This window comes from Arachis hypogaea, chromosome 15, assembly GCF_003086295.3.
Source record: "Arachis hypogaea cultivar Tifrunner chromosome 15, arahy.Tifrunner.gnm2.J5K5, whole genome shotgun sequence".
Lineage (NCBI taxonomy): Eukaryota > Viridiplantae > Streptophyta > Magnoliopsida > Fabales > Fabaceae > Arachis > Arachis hypogaea.
The window spans coordinates 142,099,763-142,122,503 of record NC_092050.1 but is presented as its reverse complement, the minus strand read 5'-3'; the positions used below and the strand labels follow the sequence as shown (position 1 = coordinate 142,122,503).

The 22,741-nt window shown below is 35.3% G+C and overlaps 2 protein-coding genes across 2 annotated transcripts; one reads left to right on the top strand and one right to left on the bottom strand.

The window, feature by feature from the left end:
• Positions 1 to 1,931: 1,931 nt before the first annotated feature.
• On the top strand, positions 1,932 to 4,746 carry LOC112750992 (protein C2-DOMAIN ABA-RELATED 4). The gene is made up of 3 exons (XM_025799950.3): positions 1,932 to 2,745; positions 3,302 to 3,397; positions 4,229 to 4,746. The coding sequence occupies exons 1-3, from the start codon at positions 2,497 to 2,499 to the stop codon at positions 4,517 to 4,519; spliced, it is 636 nt and encodes a 211-aa protein (XP_025655735.1). The 5' UTR covers positions 1,932 to 2,496; the 3' UTR covers positions 4,520 to 4,746.
• A 324-nt stretch (positions 4,747 to 5,070) lies between these two features.
• Positions 5,071 to 8,748, bottom strand: LOC112750991 (nucleolar protein 56). The gene is made up of 8 exons (XM_025799949.3): positions 8,076 to 8,748; positions 7,523 to 7,737; positions 7,234 to 7,391; positions 6,916 to 7,103; positions 6,586 to 6,838; positions 6,021 to 6,169; positions 5,797 to 5,931; positions 5,071 to 5,630 (listed from the first exon to the last, which is right to left on the bottom strand). The coding sequence occupies exons 1-8, from the start codon at positions 8,278 to 8,280 to the stop codon at positions 5,311 to 5,313; spliced, it is 1,623 nt and encodes a 540-aa protein (XP_025655734.1). The 5' UTR covers positions 8,281 to 8,748; the 3' UTR covers positions 5,071 to 5,310.
• Between the last annotated feature and the right edge of the window lie 13,993 nt (positions 8,749 to 22,741).

Here is a 22,741-nt window from a genome sequence, read left to right as displayed (position 1 = left end):
ATTTTTAAAAAAAATAATTTATTTTTTCTTAAAAAATAGATAAAGTTAACATTAGTTAACACAAAAAGTTTAAAATGGATTAAAGATGAGATTTTTTAAAAGTTAAAAAGGAGAGAAATGTACATTTATAAAATAGAGGGGGAGGAGAGTGTCTTGCAGGAGAGGGGAGTGTAATTTTCTCTTTCCTTTTTTATTATATTTGTGCATTAATGTTAATTTATTCCTAAGCTAACTTTATTTTGATTTCATCCTTTAAAGTGAATCACTTGTTAAGCTTCCCTGCACTCTTGTTATTGTCTTTGAATCTCTTCATTTACCCATGCGGCAACATACTTGCTGATGTAGCCTTCTAATGTATTTTGGATCGTCTCCAAAGTTAGTTTGCAAACATATTCACATTTTGTGTTCATGCAGTTGCATATGTAAAGCTTTGCCTGAGGCATATTCTACAAATGTGATTAACTTCGACAAAACATGATCATTAGATTTCTTGTCCTATATAGAGTAAATGAATTTTTTCAAAAAAAAATTCATGGTCCAAATATCTGTAGGTTTCGAAAACCAAGCTTTGATTGAACTTCTATTGATTGACATATATGAAACACACAAACTGTTTGCTTTCTGATATTTAAAGTATGTATCCACTTTATATGAAGCTCCATCTAACTTTTTTCACATTCCGGTTATTCTATATTTATTTGGATCTGATAACTGCATCTTATCATATATAAATAGAAATGCGGAATTAGAGATAAGAACTTGATGCGGAATTCTATATATTTCTCATTTTTCTAGTCCCTTCACCAAACTAGTAATGAGAAAAAATTGGTGAAGGGACTAGTTTGGTGCACGACATTCAATTTTAGGGACTAAAATGAGTCACTTAATGTAAAGTGAGGGACTAATTTGGTGCATATACAACGATGGCATAATGGATGACACGTGGACGAATACTGTTGCGACACGTGGCACAACTGGACACGTGGCCAAATAACATTGTGACACGTGGCACAACTATCCACGTCAGCATGCCACGTGTCACTGGTCACCACATCATCCTACCATTACACGTGGCCAAATCATGAAGTGACACGTGTCACTTACAGTCCACGTCACCATGCCATGTCATCACGTCGTTAATGAAAAATGGATCAGGGACTACTATGGTGCATTTTTTTCAATCTCAGGGACGTAATTGGTGCAATTGGAATCTCAGGGACGATTTCAGTGCAAAACGCCAATCTCAGGGACCATTTTGGGGTTTAACTCGGTAAACACCTCCTACTCTTTCACATAATAAATGGACTTATTTATATTTTACCAAAAAAAAAAGGACTTATTTATAACAAAAGAATTATATATTTTCAATGCTTGTAAGTTGTAAGGTGTAGCCAGTGAAAACCAATTAGCGGCTTATTAACAACCAAAGTCTAACAATATTTATTTTATAAATGGAATTTAATTTTGATATACGAGTATCCAATTATACAATGTTATATTAGTAAAAATAATTTTTATTTACATTAACCATGTAAATGGTAATCCAAAAAATAAATATAATTGTAAAATTGTATAAAATATTTTAAATTGTCAGTGCATAAAAATTAAACTCTTATAAATAACTATCAACATTTCGTTAAAGGTTCTTTGCTGCAGTTTCTACCGTAATTCATTCGACACAAAAACAATAAAGTAACAATTCTAAGCGTTAATTTTTCATACTCCAAAATCCAAATACCTTCCAAACGTATTCCCCTATTATACATTCAGTAACATAATTACCTAAGCTATATGCGCTCCTATGAATTAAATGTTAATCTCTCTTTTTTTAATTAGTCTTGAAGATTTTTCTTTCGTTCTTTATTATAATTTTTTTTTTGTCTTTGATGTTTTCCTTTCTAGACCAGAGCCCACAAATCCATTTCACAGAAAAATCAATCCGAAACAACGCTTGAAAGAAATAACGGAAAAAAAGAACAAAAAACAGCACACAAACAGAGAGAAAACTGAAAATGAAAAATGAATCAAAAACAGATATATCCTCTCTTATCATATCATAAAGTCGTAGTAACTGAAAAAACCGACAAAACACACGTTACGTGAGAAGACCGAACTACGTTGTATTCTCGTGATTCCTACTTCTATATACGACAAACCCTAACTCCGGTTGGCCCCACACGCTTCTCTCTTTTTACTTTTTCTTTTGCACAGTTTTCTTCTGAATATTCTTCAGTTCCACCTCAGATTCATTCAAATTAAAGTATTAAATTTAAACCCCTTCATCATCACATAATTGATAATTGTGGAGTTGCATTTTCTTTTCGTGATTTTTGAATTTTTGATTCGCGGTGGTCACGGTGTTCCTGTTCCAGACTCAGATTACATAGTATCCGTATAATATAATATAATATAATATTTTAATATTAAATAGAATTAGTATTTAATTATCAATTTTGCGGAGTTGATAATATAAATTTATAAAGGGAAAAAAGATAAATGGGGGAAACAAATGCACGGTCAAATTCGCATAAGCATTGGCGTTTTGGTACGAATTCGCAGCAGAATATTCAGTTGCGTTCACGGTCGAGTTCGAATTCGAGATCTTCGTCACCGGAATCACCACCAAAGTCTCTGATGGAGAACCTTATGGGACTTCTTAGGGTTCGAATCAAGCGTGGCGTCAACCTCGCCGTTCGTGATGTTCGTAGTAGCGATCCCTATGTTGTCATCAAGATGGGTAAACAGGTACCGTCATCATCATAAATTTTTTCCTTTTTTTGCTTCCTTTAATTTCAGTTTGCTTTGTTACAATTCATTCACCAACCAAAGTTTCTATTTTTGTTTTTGTCTTTGTATTTTTTCCTCTATGTCTTAACTACGGTACACTTTCCTTGGCCTTGTTTCTAATTCCAGGATGATTTTTTTTCTTAAAAGGAATTGATGAAAAAGTTGTTATTTTTATGTTGTCCAGCTATGGGAAGTTCTTGATTTTGGAGGAACCCTTGTGGGTTTCAAATTATTGACTATAAGAACATGACATATTAGGCACAAATTTTACTAGCTGTTTTATGAAATTTCCTAATTTTTCGTATTTTGGCTTTGTTCATGCTTAAATTGGTGGGGTTTCTTTTTTTTTTTTTTTCAACTTGTTTAATTCTATGGTTTTATCGATGTTTACTTGCATAATAGCTTGGGTGATAGGAACAATATAAATGCAAACATTTTATGATATTAAACTAAAGTGGTGTCAAATTATGCACTCTCATGATCATGACCTGTGTTTGTTGTTTTTCGGTTTCAGAAACTTAAGACTCGTGTGATTAAAAGGGATGTTAATCCTGAGTGGAATGAGGACCTCACGCTTTCTGTTGTAGATCCGCATGCTTCAGTCTCACTGGTAAGTGAATTTGTTCAATTACTTAATGCCACATTTTCTCTCTAGTTAGAGGATGCAAAGGCATGTTCAACATATATATTGAGAATTGATGCTTCATTATGCTGGTTGAAATGTATATTTTGAGCCAAAAAATATGTGACAACAAAAAAAAGTAAGGATGAGATCAGAGTCTACATATCACACAGATACATGTGAACAATGTTGCCATGTTGGACTATCTATAATTGAATTATTGAACTACCATATGTATAGCATTTCCTGAATTGCTCTACTTTAACGCAGTAAATTTCATCAACTATACATATCTGCTTTCAGAAGTAGGAGGCTTTTGTGTCATGAGAGGGGTAGTGGCCACCCCCAAATTTTTGCAATTACTTTGGAAGCTCTTGTTCTTTCTCATTTTCTCAGACATGCTAATTAAAACCAAATCTTAAATTAGGGGGAAATTCTGATGGATAAGGTCTATGTATAATTAAACTAATCCACGAAAATTTCCGCCTCATTTTACTCTCCAACCAAACATGCCCTTAACGGTAAACTGTTGTAGTATGATCTTCATAAAGCTGGATACTGGAAGCCATAACTTTGTGTTATTACTTATTAATCAATTGGTATGAATGTAGTATGGATGCTGTGCTTTGTTTAATCAGTTGGAAAACGCAAAACCAAACTAAAATTATGAACTTTTTCGATATTTATTTCTAGTAGCTCTGCAGTGACAAGGTCAAAAAATGTGCAGTGATTTTGTTGGTAGTTGTTTATCTCTGATTTTGCGCTACATCGATTTGTGTATTGGATTGCTAATTCCGAGTCTATCCTTTCCGACTGCAGACTATATATGACCACGATACTTTTAGCAAAGATGACAAAATGGGAGATGCAGAGTTTGAAATCTTACCATTTATAGAAGCCTTGAAGATGAATGTGACAGGCCTGCCAAATGGTACTGTGGTCAAAAGAATACAACAAAGCCGGGATAACTATCTCGCAGATGAGAGCCGCATCACTTATATCAACGGTAAGCTTGTTCAAGATATGATCCTTAGACTGCGAAACGTGGAATGTGGTGAACTGGAAATCCAGCTAAATTGGATTGATCTTCCTGGGTCCAAGGGTTTATGATCTTGTTGGATTGTTGTCTATTAGCAACTCCATGCATATGAGCTGGCTAGTTTAATTCCCTAATATGACATTAAAGTCTGATGAGGCTTTACCTAAGGCTTCTGAGGAACAGAACTGATATATTCAAACTCTGCATATTTTAGTGTGGCCTGTAGTAGCATTTGTACAGTTGAGACAGAGACCTTTTTTTTATGATACTTGTTATTTTGGAGTGCTTTGGTTCTCAATGAGTTAGTTCTATAAAGTTTTGATTGGGCAATTATTATTATCATCATCATTAGTACTGTTCGATTTTTTTGAATCTTGTGCTCCAAAAATGTGTTTAGAAGTACATATTTCAACAAACGATAGTTTTTATGACTTACGACTCTCACAAGAAATTATCTAATCATCTTGATCAGGGGAAAACAATCAAAACATATTTTCCAAGCAGTGACTTATCGGTGCAATAATAGGTGTTACTCATTTTTCAAAAATAAACAAATATATGATTTGGAATAAAATATATATGTAATAATTGGTGTTAAGAACCTAATTAATCACTTCGAAAATTGAAAGATGACGTAAAAACTATTATATGATGAAGATACTTCAATTACTACAATGATGCCAAAGCTAAAAGATTGGTGGGACAAAATTTTCTATGCTAATCAACACCAAGAAGGCAAGTCCAAACATGGCACCAAAGGGCATAAGTTATAAGCAAATGAAATTCAACATTCTCCAAAAACAGTAACATGACAAATAAGATTTCAACAGTTAAAATTGCCCTCCATGGCTTACCAATCATCTTAACTTTTTGATTTCTTCTTCTTCTTTGTTTCACTTGCAGCCTCCACCATTTCCCCATTTTCATCCTTTTTATCCTTTTTTTTCTTCTTTTTAACTTCTCCATCGGCAACACCATTGATAACATTTTGTTCAGCCTCTTGGTCCAATTTCCTCTTTTCTTTCTTTTTCTTCTTCTTTTCTGATTTTTGATCTTCCAATGCATCACCATTTGTGGTTTCTACAGCCATGTCATCACCTTCATCTGCAGCTTTTTGCTTCTTCTTCTTGGCTTTCTTGCCTGAAGCTTCGACAGGCACTTCTTCTGTTTCCATCTCCATATCTGTAAAATTACAATGAATAAGCAAATATCCCCCATTACAAAAGTAGTAAGTATTATATACAACATATACATGGCTTTAGTTTTTTTTTTACCCCATAAAAATAGGCTCATTATATTTTGAAACTATAATCACTGCTAAATGCATATATAATCCATTCAGTCCCACCTTTGTTATCAGCACTTTCAATGGCAGACTTCATAACATCTATGTTCTTACGAGGGGCAACTCCCTTGTCATAAAAATCAAGTCGCTCCTCAACTTGCTCGCGAAGCTTCTCCCCAAATGCAGTAGTTCCCCTTTCTGCATCAGTGTAATGATATAATTTTTACATGCGGCAAGATGTTATGTAACGCATAATATTTCTATAATTAACACTTAGAATAACAAACCAGAAAAGCAGTCAATCCGTGATGCAATAGAACATTTATTTGCAAGATAGCGAGCCATTCGGCCCTTGTTTTTAGCGGATGCTCGACCAATGAAAGAGGAGTGGAATATCAAACCATATTTGGGAGTGTTTCCTCTTGTCTTTAGAGCCCTGAAAACATGCAAAGATGTTTTAACTTACAAGTAATGGTGACACAATAATCATAGCAAAGATATTCCAAACTCAAACTAGCCCCTTTCTTGGCACGTCAAAATGCATATGGGGACTTATGGAGGGAGAACTATTTCCTAAACAGTGATGCAATGATTTATTTATGGAGAACTATCTGACACTGAATTTAACGTGTACAAGTTTAAAAGAAAATGAAAAAGGAAGTACAAGGGATTGTGCCACAATGCCCTAATTTAACTTGCGCCATTGAAAGAGACTAACCAGCCGTACCAGAAACAACAATGGTAAACAACAAACTATTTTCAGTTTTACAACATAAAAAGGGCCTTATTCTTCTTCTATGACCAAGTAGTCCGTTCCAACTTGGAAGGAAACTAACAAGTAGAGATAAAAACCTGAACAATGCCTTCTCAGCACCAAGAATTTGAAGAGTTGAAGAAGGACACTTGGCTAAATTTGTGAGACTACCAGCATGTGAAATTAAACGTGCACCAACAACTTCACCAATCAAAGAAGCCAAATTTGGTGCAATGTCATTCATTTTAGCAACCAAGTAATCATACAGCTTCCGCCTGTACTCAGATAGGTCCATTACCCGCTGTGCAAATTGGTGGACATTAATCAAGTCCACTGGGGACAAATCCTGCCCTGAAAATAAGGAAAAAAGAAGATTTAGATAAAGAATGAAACATAAGTTAAATATGCTATACAAGTGAGAGTTCTACCCATGGAGGCCTTGGCAGCTTCCACAATCTCCTTCGCTTTATCTTCATCTCCAACAATGTCAGTCAACTCTGGAATCTTGTCCTCAGCCAACTTTGCTTTATCCTCAATAAACTTTGCAACTTTTGCATACAGATAATTATCATTTACAATCTTCACCAATTCAGGGAAATGCCAAGAGTACCATTCTCTACACATTATTGGCAAACGACCGAGATAATTAAGCACCTCAAGTTTATTAATTCTATTAAAAGAAGTGAAGTACTTTAATATCTATAACTCTAGATTTAAGATTTTCCGATTCACTGTCACAAAACTACCTGACTCTCATTGAGAATGAATTGATATCCTTATCAAGTGTATCGAGAAGGAAGATTGCTTGAATGACCATATTGTCGACTCGATTAACATTGAATTTCACCTTTGCTCTACTATAACTATGCCCCAGACCAAGTTGTGCCTTTTCCAAATCTCCTGTCTGCATTATTCAAGTAGGGGCAAAAATAATATGAACAAAAATACCAAGAAAAAAAATTTCCAATTGAAATGCATATCCAGCTCATGCATGCAAAAGCACACAAAGAAATGGAAGCAACAGCAAATGCTAACCTTGAGATCACCAACAAACTTATCAAAGTGGAGCCGCACGCCACGAAGCAGCTCACTGACAAACTCATTGCTTTGACAAGGGATTTTAGTCACTTCAGCTATCTGTGAACCAATCTTAGGATCTGACACGCCTAAACTAAACTTTGACTTCTTACCTTCCTTGACTTTAGGTAAGTTAGTCTCCAAAACAGTTCTCAACTCATCGGTCAGCAAGCCTGAACACCAAAGACAACAACGAACATGTGCATGATAACAACAACAGCGTGATAGAATCTTACTCTAAATAACACTCATAACCATAGCTTGAAAATGTGTGTTTTATTAATTAATTAATAGCTCTGTATAATCAATCTTCTATGATCACTGAAGGGAAAAATTATATTTTGAAGAAACCCAATACAATATAAAGCAAGATCATGAAAACTCAGTGAGTCAGCGAAGCGAAGCTGAACCACTATAGCATTTTATTCGAAGATGAACACCGCATTACTTAAAACTTCGCAGAGCATTCATTTTAGCTTTTAAGAAAAGGGGAAGCGGTTATTTTGTTTACCTTCAGAAATGGCGTTGCACTGTTTCAGGGCATCGAGTGCAGAAGTAAAAGGGTTGAAAGAACGAAGCTTGACCACTTTCCCGAACCGGTTCAGATCAGAAACGGAGTTCCGAACCGCTTCAGTATTCTGCCCTATTTCGTCGAGGCCATGAGCTTCGAAGAGCGCGTAACCCGACGCGGATTCGTAGAGAAGGAACAGCGCCATTGAAAGACACGCGGAGAAGGAGAAAGAAAGAGGAACGGAAGAAACCCTACTACTGAGGAAGACGACTTTGAAGATAGCTGCTGACTAGGGTTTTAGTGGAGAAAATTTTTTCTTTTTTTGATAAACCCTAAATTTTGATTTGGATCTGCTGGACATTAATATGCTTATAGGCCTTTTGGAGATTATGGAATTTGGGCCCCTGAGAAATACATTTGGTAATGAATGGTAGACCTTGGTTGTTCAGATTAAAATCTTTTGGCAAGACCAAAAATATACTAAACTGTTTCGGTAGTTAGAGGATTCGATTCATAACCAAAAAACATAAAAGGATTCGATTTGATGATAGGTCCGTCATCCAAAACATTACGAACCCCTAACTATCCATCAAAGAGCAAAAAACAAGAAATAAATCTAAATAGCTACACTCGACCAAAAAAAAAAAAAATCTAAATAGCTACACCAAAAATTAACCGACCAGAAACAAGCTATCCATCAATTTTCAAGGCAATCAGTATGCAATTTGCCGCAAATCTTGTAACCAGCTCTCACCATCTTGGGTTAATTAGCTTACCTCTCCCTTTAAATAATTATTGAGGGTTTAAATTTGATTTTGTATATATAACTATTCATTGATCTGTAGTAAATATTTTAAATGGAGTTTAGATTTATGATGAATTAATTGAGAAATAAAAAATTTGCAACCAGCTCTATTTTCAGAAAAATGATAAATTTTGATGGAGCAAGAATTAGTTACTATTAGTTTATTAGTTTATTCTCAAGAATTATTATTGTTCCGGTCCAGCCCAACAAAAATTTTAATTCGACTGTAAATCGGTGACCCACCGAGTTACTCGATCCAAATCTAAGGGTGATCCGCGCACTACCTCACACTCTACTGAGAAGACCTGGATAGCTAGCAAAAGCTTTCAGACAGATGGGTTCAAGTGAAGGGGTCCACCCGAATTCAAAGTATAAATTAGGAGGGACATATCCCTCCCTAGAAGTACGCCACCTTTTTACCCTAATCAGCCGCCTCAATACGGACACTAACTTTATCATCGGAATGTCCTTGCAAGTGGCTCCACCCGTCGACTCACTGACGATTTAGACAGTCATCTTCCTTGAGAAGCTCGCGCTTAAATCCAGATACTCTACCTCACCCAATTGCTCAATTTCAGATTTTATTCGCACTGTCATTCATCTGAACAACCGAACAACTGGCAAACGATCCAAAAAATATATTTACCTGCGGAAAAAAAGTGTACTAAAGCTTGAAATAATGTATGGGATAAAATATTATCTAATGAATAATTTTTGTCTTTTTACATGGTTTCTCTCTACTAAGAAATGTGATCTTGGTATAATTGTCTTTGTACATTAATTTGATTATCTACAATTCTACATTGATTCTAATCCTATTAGTCTGTTACATTTGGTATGGTCTCGCTTGATGTAGAACCCTATATGAATAATAGTCAACAAAATCTTAAGCAAAGTCAACATTGGATATTGTGTTTGCAAGTTACTTATGTGGATCCACACAAATTTGTATGCTTTTTATCACCTCTACATTCAATCCGATTTCAATTGAAACTGGTCATAGTATTAAGGAGATTTGTAGTAACAGTTATCTTCACTGTCTTAGTTGCCCTTTTTCTTTCCCCAAAAATTGGTTTCCTTATCTGATCTAATGGAATAATGGTTCATCAAAACCACAGCAGAAACATGTCTCCAACAGAATTTATCCCACTGCTTCCTTGTTTTCTGTCTCATTGAATCTCTTCCTGTTTCCTTCCTAAGATGATTTGGGGAACTGTTGGGAGAACACAGGAAAATAGAAATTACATTAATTATATGCCTATTTTGTCTATGTCAACTCTTACATTCATTCATTATTTGTACTAATGGTGTAATCATTGTGTAAGGAAAAAAATTTGAGAGAATACAAAATCAGTCTAAAGCAACACATTATTAATATTGCATATTTTAATTACAATGCAAATATTAATAAAGTTGAAGTTGAAGGAGCACCTCTAAAACAAGTCCAATAATTTTGTGCACATTTGATGTACCATTTTTTATGAATCATTAAATTTTATTTGAAAAATATTATAAAATGAGAGTATTAATAGACTTTAATGCATATATATTTTAATATATAATATTTTAAAAATGACAAGTGTAATCTTTGCTTTAAAATTAATAAATATAAAGCATATAAATATATACACAAATATTTTTTTATTAATATTAATTATTGTACAATAAATTATATTTTATATTAATTGAAAATAATTAGATTATCATTAAAAAATTAAAAAACATTGTAATAGTTAATTTTTAAAAAATATATCATTTTATAATATAATTTTTTTATCCAAATATTTGTAAACATGTATTTTATTTAAAATATTATATACAATCCATGAAAATATTATTTTTTATTTTTCTCGCTTATAAATAAATATTTTTTTATTTATACTCTTAAAAGTTAGAAATAGAAAATAAACATTATTTTTACTTTTTAAATATAAATAAAATATATTTCTACAAAAATAAAAAATTGTGGAATGACATGAAAATTATATAATTATAATTAACATTTTTGTATAATTATATATATAATCTTTATATAATTACATATAGTTTTATTTTCATGAATTTTTTTTTCTTTACATGAAATCGATGTTTAATTTCAACTATTACTACAAAATAAAATCCAAAAAAGGTAAAACTAATTATTTAGCTATAATTTAATAAATAATTGATAACTTTAATAAAAAGAAGTTAAAAATGCATTCAAATATTTCTTTTTTTTTCTTCATTTGTTGTAAATACTACTCATCGTGACTGATACGAGATCTATCTAAGAGACAGAGAATTGTTGTAGTCACCCACACTCATGAAGGGCATAAACTAGTGGGTGTACATATATAAAGGTCCATAACCATGAGTTCGTTTATATATATAATCTTCAGAAGTAATTTTTTACCTATACTTGAAAAAAATCAAAATAATGTGAATCGTTTATTTTCTTTTTTATTTTCTAAGAATATAAATAAAGAAATTCAAAATACTTGTTTAAAAGTGTGAAATAAATAAATAAAAAATCAATGTTTTCATGTATTATATATAATTTTGAGGGCAAATGACGCATATAAACCAAGTATAGGGTGGTTTTACACAATTCTACCAAAGCAAAAAACGTTACAAGGTTCTACCAAGAGCAGTTTTCTATATAGTTCGAATTGGTGCATGTCGAATTACACATGCATAGTAATTTGAATCACATACTTATTCGAATTACATACACTAATACGAATCAACCTGATTCGAATTACACACACTAACACACACTAATTCGAATCACTTTGATTCAAATTAGTCAATTTGTCGTGCCCATAGTAATTCGAAACAGGCTATTTCGAATTACTCCCTATTTTGCATATATAAGTAGTTTGAAGTAACCTCATTCGAACTACTATTCCAAATCTATACCCCCACCAAATTCCAGAGAAAACGACCCAGTACGACTTCAACAAAGGCTTGAGCAGAATATTTAGCTGATGGGGGATAATCCGGACCGACTTTATCGTTTGGATGGAGTAGCACATATAGGTGGTGTCATCAATAAAGAGGTTAGTGCAAACTTGTTCTTTTAAAATAGGAGTGAATAACTTTTTTTAATATATATATTTTTTATATATTTTGTTAGTGGTTTTGATAGTGAATGATGTTAGTGGTTTTGTTAGTGAATGATGTTAGGGGTTTTGTTAGTGGTTTTGATAGTAAATGATGTTAGTGGTTTTGTTAGGGACTTTGTTAGTGGTTTTGGGGGTGAATGATGTTAGTAGTTTTGTTATTGGTTTTGTTAGTGGTTTTGTTAGTGAATGATGTTAGTGATTTTGTTAGTGAATGATGTTAGTGGTTTTGTTAGTGGTTTTTCTAGGGTACTGTTTCATGGCATCCAAGTCCAAAGATGAAAAGTGCGGAAGGTATTGCTGACTCCCAGAGCTAGAACCACCACCAGCCCCAGTTGGATTACTCGCTGCAATGTCATCGCCACTGTCATCAGCAATGAGGTCAGGCTCCACATCATTATCATCCAGCAATGCATCACCTATCCCAGCCGGTGTCCCACACTGCAAAGAACTCGGCACCCTCTCCACGATACCAACCTCTCCGCCACCACTGCAGTTGAGATCAACGACGAACGACGGGGACGCGACAGGCTAGTCCCTAGGTGCATTCACGGGCACGGACGAACATGCACCAACGGGTCTTGAGCTAGAACCGGCTACCGTGCCTAGAGTTTGGGTATTCCGGTTCGAACCTCCTGTGCTAGATACCACATCAACCAACTTTGCCAACAGCTCAGGTGTCCTGACCTCGGAAAACTGCCGGCGACAATGGAACAGGACCTGCAAATTCTCGTCACTCCCTATAATGAAAGAATCGTACTTCGCGTCATCTCCAAGCACTGAGATCGGAATGTGATAGATTAACTTCTGAACCTATTTCATGCCTTGCAGCCCAAGTTTCTGTATTATAGAATTCAAGAAGTCATCGAATCTCGTCGTAGGTCTCATAAAAATACTCAGAGGATCTTTATCAGTGAACTTCACACTGGAGCGTGTCTTTCTCTTAATCGACCCTCTATAATGCGCCAACACTACAAAAGCTCTCCTCACTAGCCATTTTGTCTCACTCAAATGAATTCAACTTACATTCACACCATATTTATACACGTCTGGGGCTTCCTAATTCGAAATAGCCAATTTTGAATTACATACACATAATTCGAATCAGCTAAATTCGAACTATAATTCGAATTCCTCTCCATATAATTCGAATCAGTTAGATTCGAACTGCCCATGCATAATTCGAATTGGGGTGATTCGAACTACCCCTGCATGATTCGAATCAGCACGATTCGAACTATCAAGAATGCAAACTCCCTCACTAATTCAAAGAGCATTGATTCGAATTACTAAGCTTTTTAGTTCGAACAGATTGATTCGAATTACATAGAGACATGCTTTTGGTTGATCCATATTTCTTTTTTCCGTTTGGCTTAATCATGTAATATCTCATACAAGCTGACTTAATACTGCCATTTGCCTTAATTTTGTAAAACATATATTAATATCAAAGGATAACTTTGTACACATTAAAAAATATATTATTATATAATAGTTAATTTTACTAAAATAATATTATATATAACATTTTGAATAAAATTCAATGTTTACAAATATTTGAATAAAAAGTATATTATATTGTTTAACAAAATTAACTATTACAATGTTTTTAATATTTTTTAAGGAATAATTTAATTATTTTCAAGTAATATAAAATAATTTAATTATTTTCAAATAATATAAAGTAATTTTATTATTTATATTTTGTTACTAAAAATAATACTACATAATAATTAATAATAATAAATAAAAATATTTTTATATATATTTTATATTTATTTATTTCAAAGAAAAAGATTATATTTTTATTTTTAAAATATTATATATTAAAATGTATTTATATATATGCATATATATGTATTAATATGTTTTATTTTTATAAAGTCTATAAATACTTTTCATTTATAACATCTTTTGATGTTTATTTAATAGAATTTAATAATTTCTAAAAAGTAGCGTATATAATATATACAAAATTATTAGACTCGTTTTAGTCGGCCCAACTTAAATCATTAAAAGCCCATTGTTACTTACCATATCTCACTGATTTCAATCAATTCCAATTAATTCAATATTTGTTTATTTGTTCAACATCATCAATTGCCCATTATATTTTCATATCTCTTCTTTTGCATCCATTAGTATTTTCTTTCTTTTACAACCTTTAATTTCAGAAATACCCTTAAAGAAATAAATAAAAAGAACGATAATTGAAATATATAACAATTTTTGTATTGGACATTTTTGTCTCTAAAAATTTTTTATTACATTGAGTTTTTTAAACTTTACAAAGTAAGATATATAAGTTCCTACCTTAGTCAGACTCATTATTTTTATTTGGACAAATAAATTTTTAAAAGTGTGACAAAAATTTCTATTAATTGTGTTTGCTTCTACTGAAATCAATACTGAAATACTGTGGTATAGGATTGAAAAGAGACAGGCTGAAATGAGCGTTAAAGAAACTTGGGTTGATGGATCATTGGTTAGTGAAGGGTTTAGCTTACATTATCCTGTTTTGGATTATTAATATAACTAGGGTTGCACATGGATCGAATAATTATCCGCATCCAATCCGAATTTTGTGGATATTATCCGATTCGCACTATGATATGATCAGATAGAGGATTTGGCAGTGATACCCGCGGATCCGATCCACAAATCCGCATATCCATATATCATATAAATAGCCTAGTTTCACCAAGTGTTGTGCTATGAATTTTAGCGTGTTGTCATGAATTTTATGATATCTTGTTTTTAGTTTTTTATGTTGTACTTCAACTTAGAACAATTAAACTTAGATCTTGTGTTATTATTATTATTATTTTTTTTGTTATTCAAGAGAACTTTTATTGATAATATTTTAGGAGTAAATAGGCTTAAACAGGTGAAAAAATAGATTTTCTAGACATTTTGAAAAACAGCCAAACAGGGCCTTAAATCAATTTTCTGAATTATGTGAATATAGCCGATATCCGATCCGACCTGAAAAAACGCAGATATCATATCCGATCCGATCCGATAGGAGTAGTACGGATCAGATAGAATTTTAGGCTATATTTGATCTGATCTGATCCGTGTGCAGCTCTAAGTATAACCTTAGTCTTAGATCTTAATTGTTTGGAGTTTAGAATTGTCTATTGGGTTTGTGAGATTTTACCTCGTCTTTATTTGGAACTTTTACCCTCCTGGGAACCTTTTTGGTTCTTACCCGTTTCAAAAATTTGCTGTTTTTCAGATAGAGGACGTGATGCATCTCATTGAGCGTGTTGGATGCTCTCCTAGAAGCGAAGATTTATTTTAGGAGTTGTATTTTGTACTTAGTTTATATATATATATATCCTCCACTTTTGTATATTAATTTGTATATCCCTTTTAGAGGTTGATTTTGGAGAACTAGAATTTATGTTTATGGTTGTTAGTCGTTTGAGGTTGTACATGTATATTTCTAGCCAGCCTTTGCTTTGTAGGTCAAGACTAGAGTTTGTTATGTCAGGAAATTATTTAATTTTCTAATTTATTTGTGGACAATACATATATTAATTATAATCATAAATTACGCTATTTCAAATTAAATGACTTATATAATGATGATCTCATTTATTGTTATAAATATTAAATTGAATAAGTCATAATTACTTTTGATTTGGAATTAAATGAGAATAAAACCAGATATTGTCTTTTGTTCTTTAGATAATTATCTTTTGTATTTTAGATATATTATCTTTTGGACTTTAGATACTATTTTATTTGGGCTTTAGGGTTTAATGGGTGCCATGCTCAAATATAAATAGTGCCTTTAGGGTTTCGGTCCTCAATATACCAAAGCCGCCTCTACAACTCTTTCTCCATCAGAGGAGTTGTAATTCAGCCGCCTAGGAATACAGAAGGCTTTGGTTGAGGAAGATCGAAAGAACCACAAGATCTAAATTCTTCCATCAATTTCTGACTTTTATGAGTAAAGGTACGCTTCCGCATTATGATATATTTTTGGTGATTCAATATGGATGATCTGGGTTAATAAAATTATTTATTCCAACAAGTGGTATCAGAGCCATCCATAATTTAGTCATAAAAATATTTGATTTTATTTTGTTGGATCAATATATATACATATGCGTTGTTTACATTATATATGAAATTGTTGCACGCTTAATGAAATTGTTCCTGATTGTGTGTGTAACACCCTACCACACAGAGCCTTATGCTTAAGTCATAAGACAAAGGTGGCGAGGTATTATGACCTCTAAAAGTAAAATTTAGTATATATATAGTATTGTGAAAAATGTTGATAACTAGGAGCCTTTGAAGAAAAAGGGATAAAACAAAAACCGTTAAATTGAAAAGCGCAACACTCCGATCGATAGCGTAACAAGACCGACAAAGGATAAACTAACGCAAATCCATAAACAAAAGAGTGCCAAAGATATGAATATCAAGACTCAAGACCCGATTTGTGAAGATAACAGGTCCGAGCATAAAGTATATACAAATATATAAAGCAAGAAACCCAAAGGAAACCCAAAGGGCGAAATACAAAACCTATTCTCCAAAACAACCTCTAAGAGGAGTCAAAACAGTATATATATATATATATATATATATATATATATATATATATATATATATATATATATATATATATATATTTAGTGGAGATAAAATTATTTAAGTGAAAATATGAAGCCAAAGTAAGTCCCAAAAACAAGGATCTTCGCTAATCCGGAAGTCTCCAACATGCCTCAGCGAGAAGCCTCACGTCTTGCATCTGAAAACCACAAAATCCGCATGGGTGAGAACCAGAGGTTCTTAGTATGGTAACAGTGCCCACATATCTAACATGTAATGTCATGGGAAAGCCGAAGGCAATCCTAGAACTTCCACCAGATAATTCAAAGCTTATAAACAGACTAAACCATAAATGGCGACTGACTAAAAATCTTCAGTCTAACTAACATTCTCCTTTCCAAATCCTACAAACCTCCCAACCACCAGCAGTAATATAATATGGCAAACACAATTATATCAGACAAGGAGATATACAAATAGGAAGCAGATATAACATTTAGACAATTAGTAGGTAATATGCAGTCAATTAGGCAATTTCAAACAATTCACATAATATGCATATGATGAATGCCTGTCCTAATGGCTGATGAGTCTCATCTGTCGGTTATAAGGCCAATCCGATAAGTCCTGGTAGCTAACCATTGGACTGTCCCTCTGTCGTGCATCCCCAACTAGAGTTATACTCAATCATAAATCATAATTCATATCCAACACCCTCACTGGTGTATATTCACGGGGGCAAGCTCATCCGAAACTTTCAGTGTCCGGCCACACTTACGACATAGGGTCAGCAGAGTATCAAGTCTCCACCTGGAGCACATGGTGGCTAGCCACTGCTTTCTCCCAGGGAAACTCGTATCTCAGATAGTGGAAGTGCAACATTCACAGTTCATTCAATAAGCATATATGCAATCATAATACGGCAATAACTCAGCCATCCGGCTCATAATTCAACCCATAACTAGCCAATTCATTAACAATTACAGCCCTTCAGCTCATGGCATATCAAGCACTTCCACATTCATCCTCCGTATCTCATACAATGATCCTTGATCATCATTCATCATTAATTCTCCCCTTTCTTCATTCATAAGCTACCACATTTGCTACCCCTTCTCATTGCTAGGCATATCATCAAGTTTTAAGACATAAGGGGTGAGATCGGAGGCTTAGAAGTCTGAAATTTGGCTTTAAAACTCAAAAATCAACTTTGGGATGAACACAGGGTCACGCTTGTGCGTCGCCCATGCGCACGCGTGGAGTGCCTCAAGACACAATGATGCGTACGCATCCCACACGCGCACACAAGGATAGGTGAAAAACCAAGTGACGCCTACGCGTCAGCCATGCGTACGCGTGGGTGCGTTTTGTGCCCCAAGCACAAAACCAGTACAACTCAGGCACAACTCCTTGGAATTTGGCTGGGCAAATTGAATTCGCTCATCGACGCGTACGCATAAGCCACGTGCACGCGTGGGTAGTGAAACTTTGAAAATGACGCGTGCGCGTCTGCCACGCCTAGCGTGGGAGTGCATTCTGCCAAAAATTTTACTAAGTTAAAAAGCTGCAGAATTCACAGTTTCAAACTCCAATCTTCCGACGGGCATAACTTCTTCGTTTGAAATCATTTTTTACCCGTTTATTGAACGTCATAAACATCCCGGATCCAATATCATTTCTAAATAAGTTTGGCACAAAACGGGAATCTGGAGTCCAAGTTATACTCCATCAAAGTATGACCAAAAATCACATTTTCATACAAAACCACAAAGTGCCATTTTCAAAACAAATCAATTCCAACCCCTTTTGAAATCAACCAAAACATACCAAAAATCAACTTCAAGCCTCCTCAACTCAAATGTTAACATTTTTATCAAAATTATAACCATCAACCCACTATATCAACCAATCTCATCACATAATCCAATTTAAAACACAATACCAGGTCATATATATTTTCCTCATTCCAATTTCCAACAATCAATCATCAATACATAAATCTTCACCACCCTCATTCTCAACATGGTTTCACCCACATTTCAACCTCAACCAATCATCAATCATATATCAAAGCATGCATATCTCTCATGCATCACACCACCAAATTATCAATATTCATAATCACATATACGACCATACAATTTATTTCAACCATTCAACAACATCAACCATTCAAATCCTATCTTAGGGCCTCTAGCCTAAGTTTTCACACCACATTACATTTTAGATACAGGAAACTGAGACCATACCTTAGCCGATTTCCCTGCTCAATCCGGAGCACTTCCAAATCACTTTTTCACAAGCTCACCAAGCTTCAACACCTCCAAGAACAGATTTTTATCACACCAAAACCTTTTTCTAAGCTTTCTAAAATCTCAATCAAGCTTCAATATCCACATACACACTACCTAAGCCACAAATATCACATTTAAACACAACAACTCAATACCCAACATCATAAACCAACAAGTTCCACTAGAGTTGAGAATCTTACCGCACTCAAGGGTCAAGGAGACAAGATTACTCTTCTTCTTCAAGCTAGTTGGGTCCTATAACATCAAAGAGCCTAAAATCTCAACACTTTTCACCCAAAAATTCGAATTTAAGGGACGAGGAACTGAACCAAAATCGTGGATTACCTCAAGAACAAGGTAGTGGATTTTGTAGAGCTCTTCGCGGTGAACACGTGGATGCAAACGGTGCGGCAATCGGAGCTTCGGATCAAAAGTTATGGTGGTTTGAAGATCAAACAAGGGTAGAACTTTGGAGAAGTGTTCTTCCCCTTTCCATTTCTTTTTTCAGCGTGGGTGAGTGCTTTGTGAGGAGAGAAAGTGCTAAAATGAGGGTTTTAGGTTTAGTTTGATTGGGCTAAGGGCCCAATATGGGTCCGGTTAGCCCGGTTTGGCCCGTTCAGTCCAATCTTGGGTCGATTTCTATAAAATTGGTATCAAAATTCTTGTCTCAATCTCCTCTATCATATTAAGCCATAAAAAAATCACATTTTTGGATTTCTAGAATAAATTCTCATTTATGGGCTATTTAGTCGTTAATTAATCAGGTTTTACATTCTACCCACCTAATTGGGAATTTTGCCCACAAAATTCGAATTCAATTACCTGAGAATAAGTGTGGATAGTCAGTTCGCATCTCCGACTCAAGTTCCCAAGTGTGGTCCTCAACACCGGCTCGACTCCATGCCACTTTGACTAATGAAACTTCTTTTCCACGTAAATGTTTGATACTTGTATCGTCAATTCTGACCGGAGTTACCGGAAGCGTCAAATTTTCCTTTAACTAAACAGACTCAGGTTCTAACAAATGGCTAGCATCAGGAGTATATTTCTGAAGCTACGACACGTGAAATACGTCGTGCAGGCTCGAAAGGTGGGGTGGTAGAGCCATCCGATATGCCACTGGCCCAACCCTCTCCAGGATCTGAAACGGACCGATGTATCGAGGATTCAACTTCTTCGCTTTAATTGCTCTACCTACTCCTGTGGTTGGAGTAACTTTAAGGAAAACATGGTCTCTCCTCAAATTCCAAGGGCTTCCGCTTCTGGCTGGTGTAACTTTTCTGACAACTCTGTGCAATGAGTATCCTATCTCGGATTTTCTTGACTCGTTCGGTAGTCTCAGCTATCATCTCCGGCCCCAACAAGCTTTTCTCCCCAGCTCCATACCAACATAGCGAAGATTGACTTTTCCTCCCATACAAGGCCTCATACGAAGCCATTTCGATGCTCGCATGGTAGCTATTATTGTATGCAAACTCTACTAACAGCATATACCGATCCCAACTCGCTGGTTGGTCCAAAACACAAGCCCTCAACATATCCTCTAGTGTTTGGATCGTCCTCTCGGATTGACCATCTATTTGAGGATGGTAAGCCGTACTCAAGCTTAATCGGGTTCTGAAAGCCTTCTGAAATGCACCCCAGAACCTTGAAGTGAAACGAGAATCTCGATCATAAATTATAGTAGTAGGCACACCGTGAAGTCTCACAATCTCCTTTATGTACAAGCATGCTAACTCCTCAAGAGTGTAGTTCATCCGAATGGATAGGAAGTGAGCCGACTTCGTCAATCGGTCCACAATCACCCAGACAGCATCAAAACCAGCCTAGTCCTTGGCAATCCAGACACAAAGTCCATCACAATGCTCTCCCACTTCCATTGCGGAACTTCTAAAGGTTGCAACGTCCTTGAAGGTCTCTGATGTTCGATCTTCACCTTCTGACAAGTTAAGCACTTTGAGATGTATTCTGCCATATCATTCTTTATACCCGGCCACCAAAACATCGCCTTTAAATCATGGTACATCTTAGTACTCCCCGGGTGAATAGAGAATCCGCTTTTGTGTGCCTCCTTTAAGATATCTTGTCGCAAAGTGCCAACATCCGGCACAATGATCCTATCCTTGAATCTTCATAGCCCATCTTGATCCCCTGACACTCTCCACCACTTTCCTTGCTCAATAGCTGGCAACACCTTCGATAACACGTCATCGTTTTCATGAGTCTTTAGGAGTTCGGATTTAAAGTCACTTGAGATCTGCAATCGAGTCAAACATAGAGTTCCAGACACTTCTTGAACACCAATCTTCAGAATCTCGAATTCCTTGAGTAACTTCTCTTCTTGAAGCATCATCCAAGAAGCGTACAACGACTTCCGACTTAACGCATCCGCCACTACATTGGCTTTTCCCAGATGGTAATTCAACTCAAAGTCGTAGTCCTTCAATAACTCCATCTACCTCCTCTGTTGCATATTGAGCTTTTTCTGATCAAAGAGATATTTCAAACTCTTGTGATCAGAGAAAACTTGGAACTTAACCCCATAGAGGTAATGCCTCCACACCTTTAGCGCAAACACAACCGCAGCAAGCTCCAAATCGTGCGTAGGGTAATTAACTTCATGAGGTCTCAACTGCTGTGAGGCATACGCCACCACATTATGATGCTGCATCAGCACGCACCCTAAACCCTTCAGTGAGGCATCATAGTACACCTCAAATGATTCGTTTGGCTCAGGTACCACCAACACAGGCGCAGTGGTCAATTTTTGCTTCAATGCTTGAAAGCTCTCCTCACACTCAGGAGTCCAAACAAACGGTGCATCCTTGTGGGTTAACTTTGTTAATGGCAAAGCTATTTGTGAAAAGCTTTTGATGAATCTTTGGTAGTAGCTAGCTAAGCCCAGAAAACTCCTTATCTCAATAACTGAGGTTGGTTACTGCCATTCCATCACTGCTTCCACCTTAGAAGGATCTACAGTTATCCTCTGTTTACTCACCACGTGACCCAGAAACTTCACCTCACTCTTCTAGAATTCATATTTAGACAATTTCGCATAGAGTTTCTTTTTCTTCAGTATCTGCAACACGGTCCTCAAGTGTTCCGTATGCTCCTCTTCAGTCTTAGAATAAATCAGTATGTCGTCAATGAAGACAACAACGAATTTATCCAGAAACGGACGGAAGACTCTATTCATATAGTCCATAAACACTGCAGGAGCATTTGTCATCCCAAAAGACATTACAGTGTACTCGTAATGACCATAACGAGTCCTGAAAGCGGTCTTAGGGATGTCCTCACCTCTCACCCTTATCTGGTGATAACCGGATCACAAATCGATCTTGGAGAAAACCCCAGCTCCTTATAACTGATCCATGAGATCGTCAATTCTTGGCAATGGATACTTATTCTTTATTGTGACCTTGTTCAGCTATCAGTAATCCACACAAGGTCGCATACTCTCATCTTTCTTCTTCACCAGCAACGCTGGTGCTCCTCACGGAGAAACACTTGGTCGGATGAAGTTCTTACCCAACAGATCCTCTAACTGAGACTTTAGCTCGACCATTTCCAGTGGTGACATCCTATAAAGAGCACTCGAGATTGGGCCAGCCCCAGGCACCAAGTCAATAGCAAACTCAACCTCTCGATTAGGTGGAAATTCATCAATATCGTCAGGAAACACCTCCGGAAACTCACACACAACCGTAATTTGTTCCAATCTTTGATCATCACCCGAAACACCCGCGGTTAATAACAGAATACCCTGACATTCGGTTCTAGAATAATATACCATTATAGAGTTCAAGTAATAATTATTCAACACAACCGGCCCTTCTGTATCTTCCGGCATAAAGTACACCGACTTTGCAGAACAGTCGAGCAAAACATGGTTCT

What these genes read in the sequence shown, in the direction of transcription:
- LOC112750992 (XM_025799950.3), top strand. Translation starts at nt 2,497, where the DNA reads ATGGGGGAAACAAATGCACGGTCAAATTCGCATAAGCATTGGCGTTTT. An exon ending in TCATCAAGATGGGTAAACAG is followed by an intron (nt 2,746 to 3,301) that starts GTACCGTCATCA and finishes TTTCGGTTTCAG; the next exon opens with AAACTTAAGACTCGTGTGAT. An exon ending in CGCATGCTTCAGTCTCACTG is followed by an intron (nt 3,398 to 4,228) that starts GTAAGTGAATTT and finishes TTCCGACTGCAG; the next exon opens with ACTATATATGACCACGATAC.
- LOC112750991 (XM_025799949.3), bottom strand. Translation starts at nt 8,280, where the DNA reads ATGGCGCTGTTCCTTCTCTACGAATCCGCGTCGGGTTACGCGCTCTTC. An exon ending in TCATTCTCAATGAGAGTCAG is followed by an intron (nt 7,104 to 7,233) that starts GTAGTTTTGTGA and finishes AATAATGTGTAG; the next exon opens with AGAATGGTACTCTTGGCATT. An exon ending in AGCTGCCAAGGCCTCCATGG is followed by an intron (nt 6,839 to 6,915) that starts GTAGAACTCTCA and finishes CCTTATTTTCAG; the next exon opens with GGCAGGATTTGTCCCCAGTG.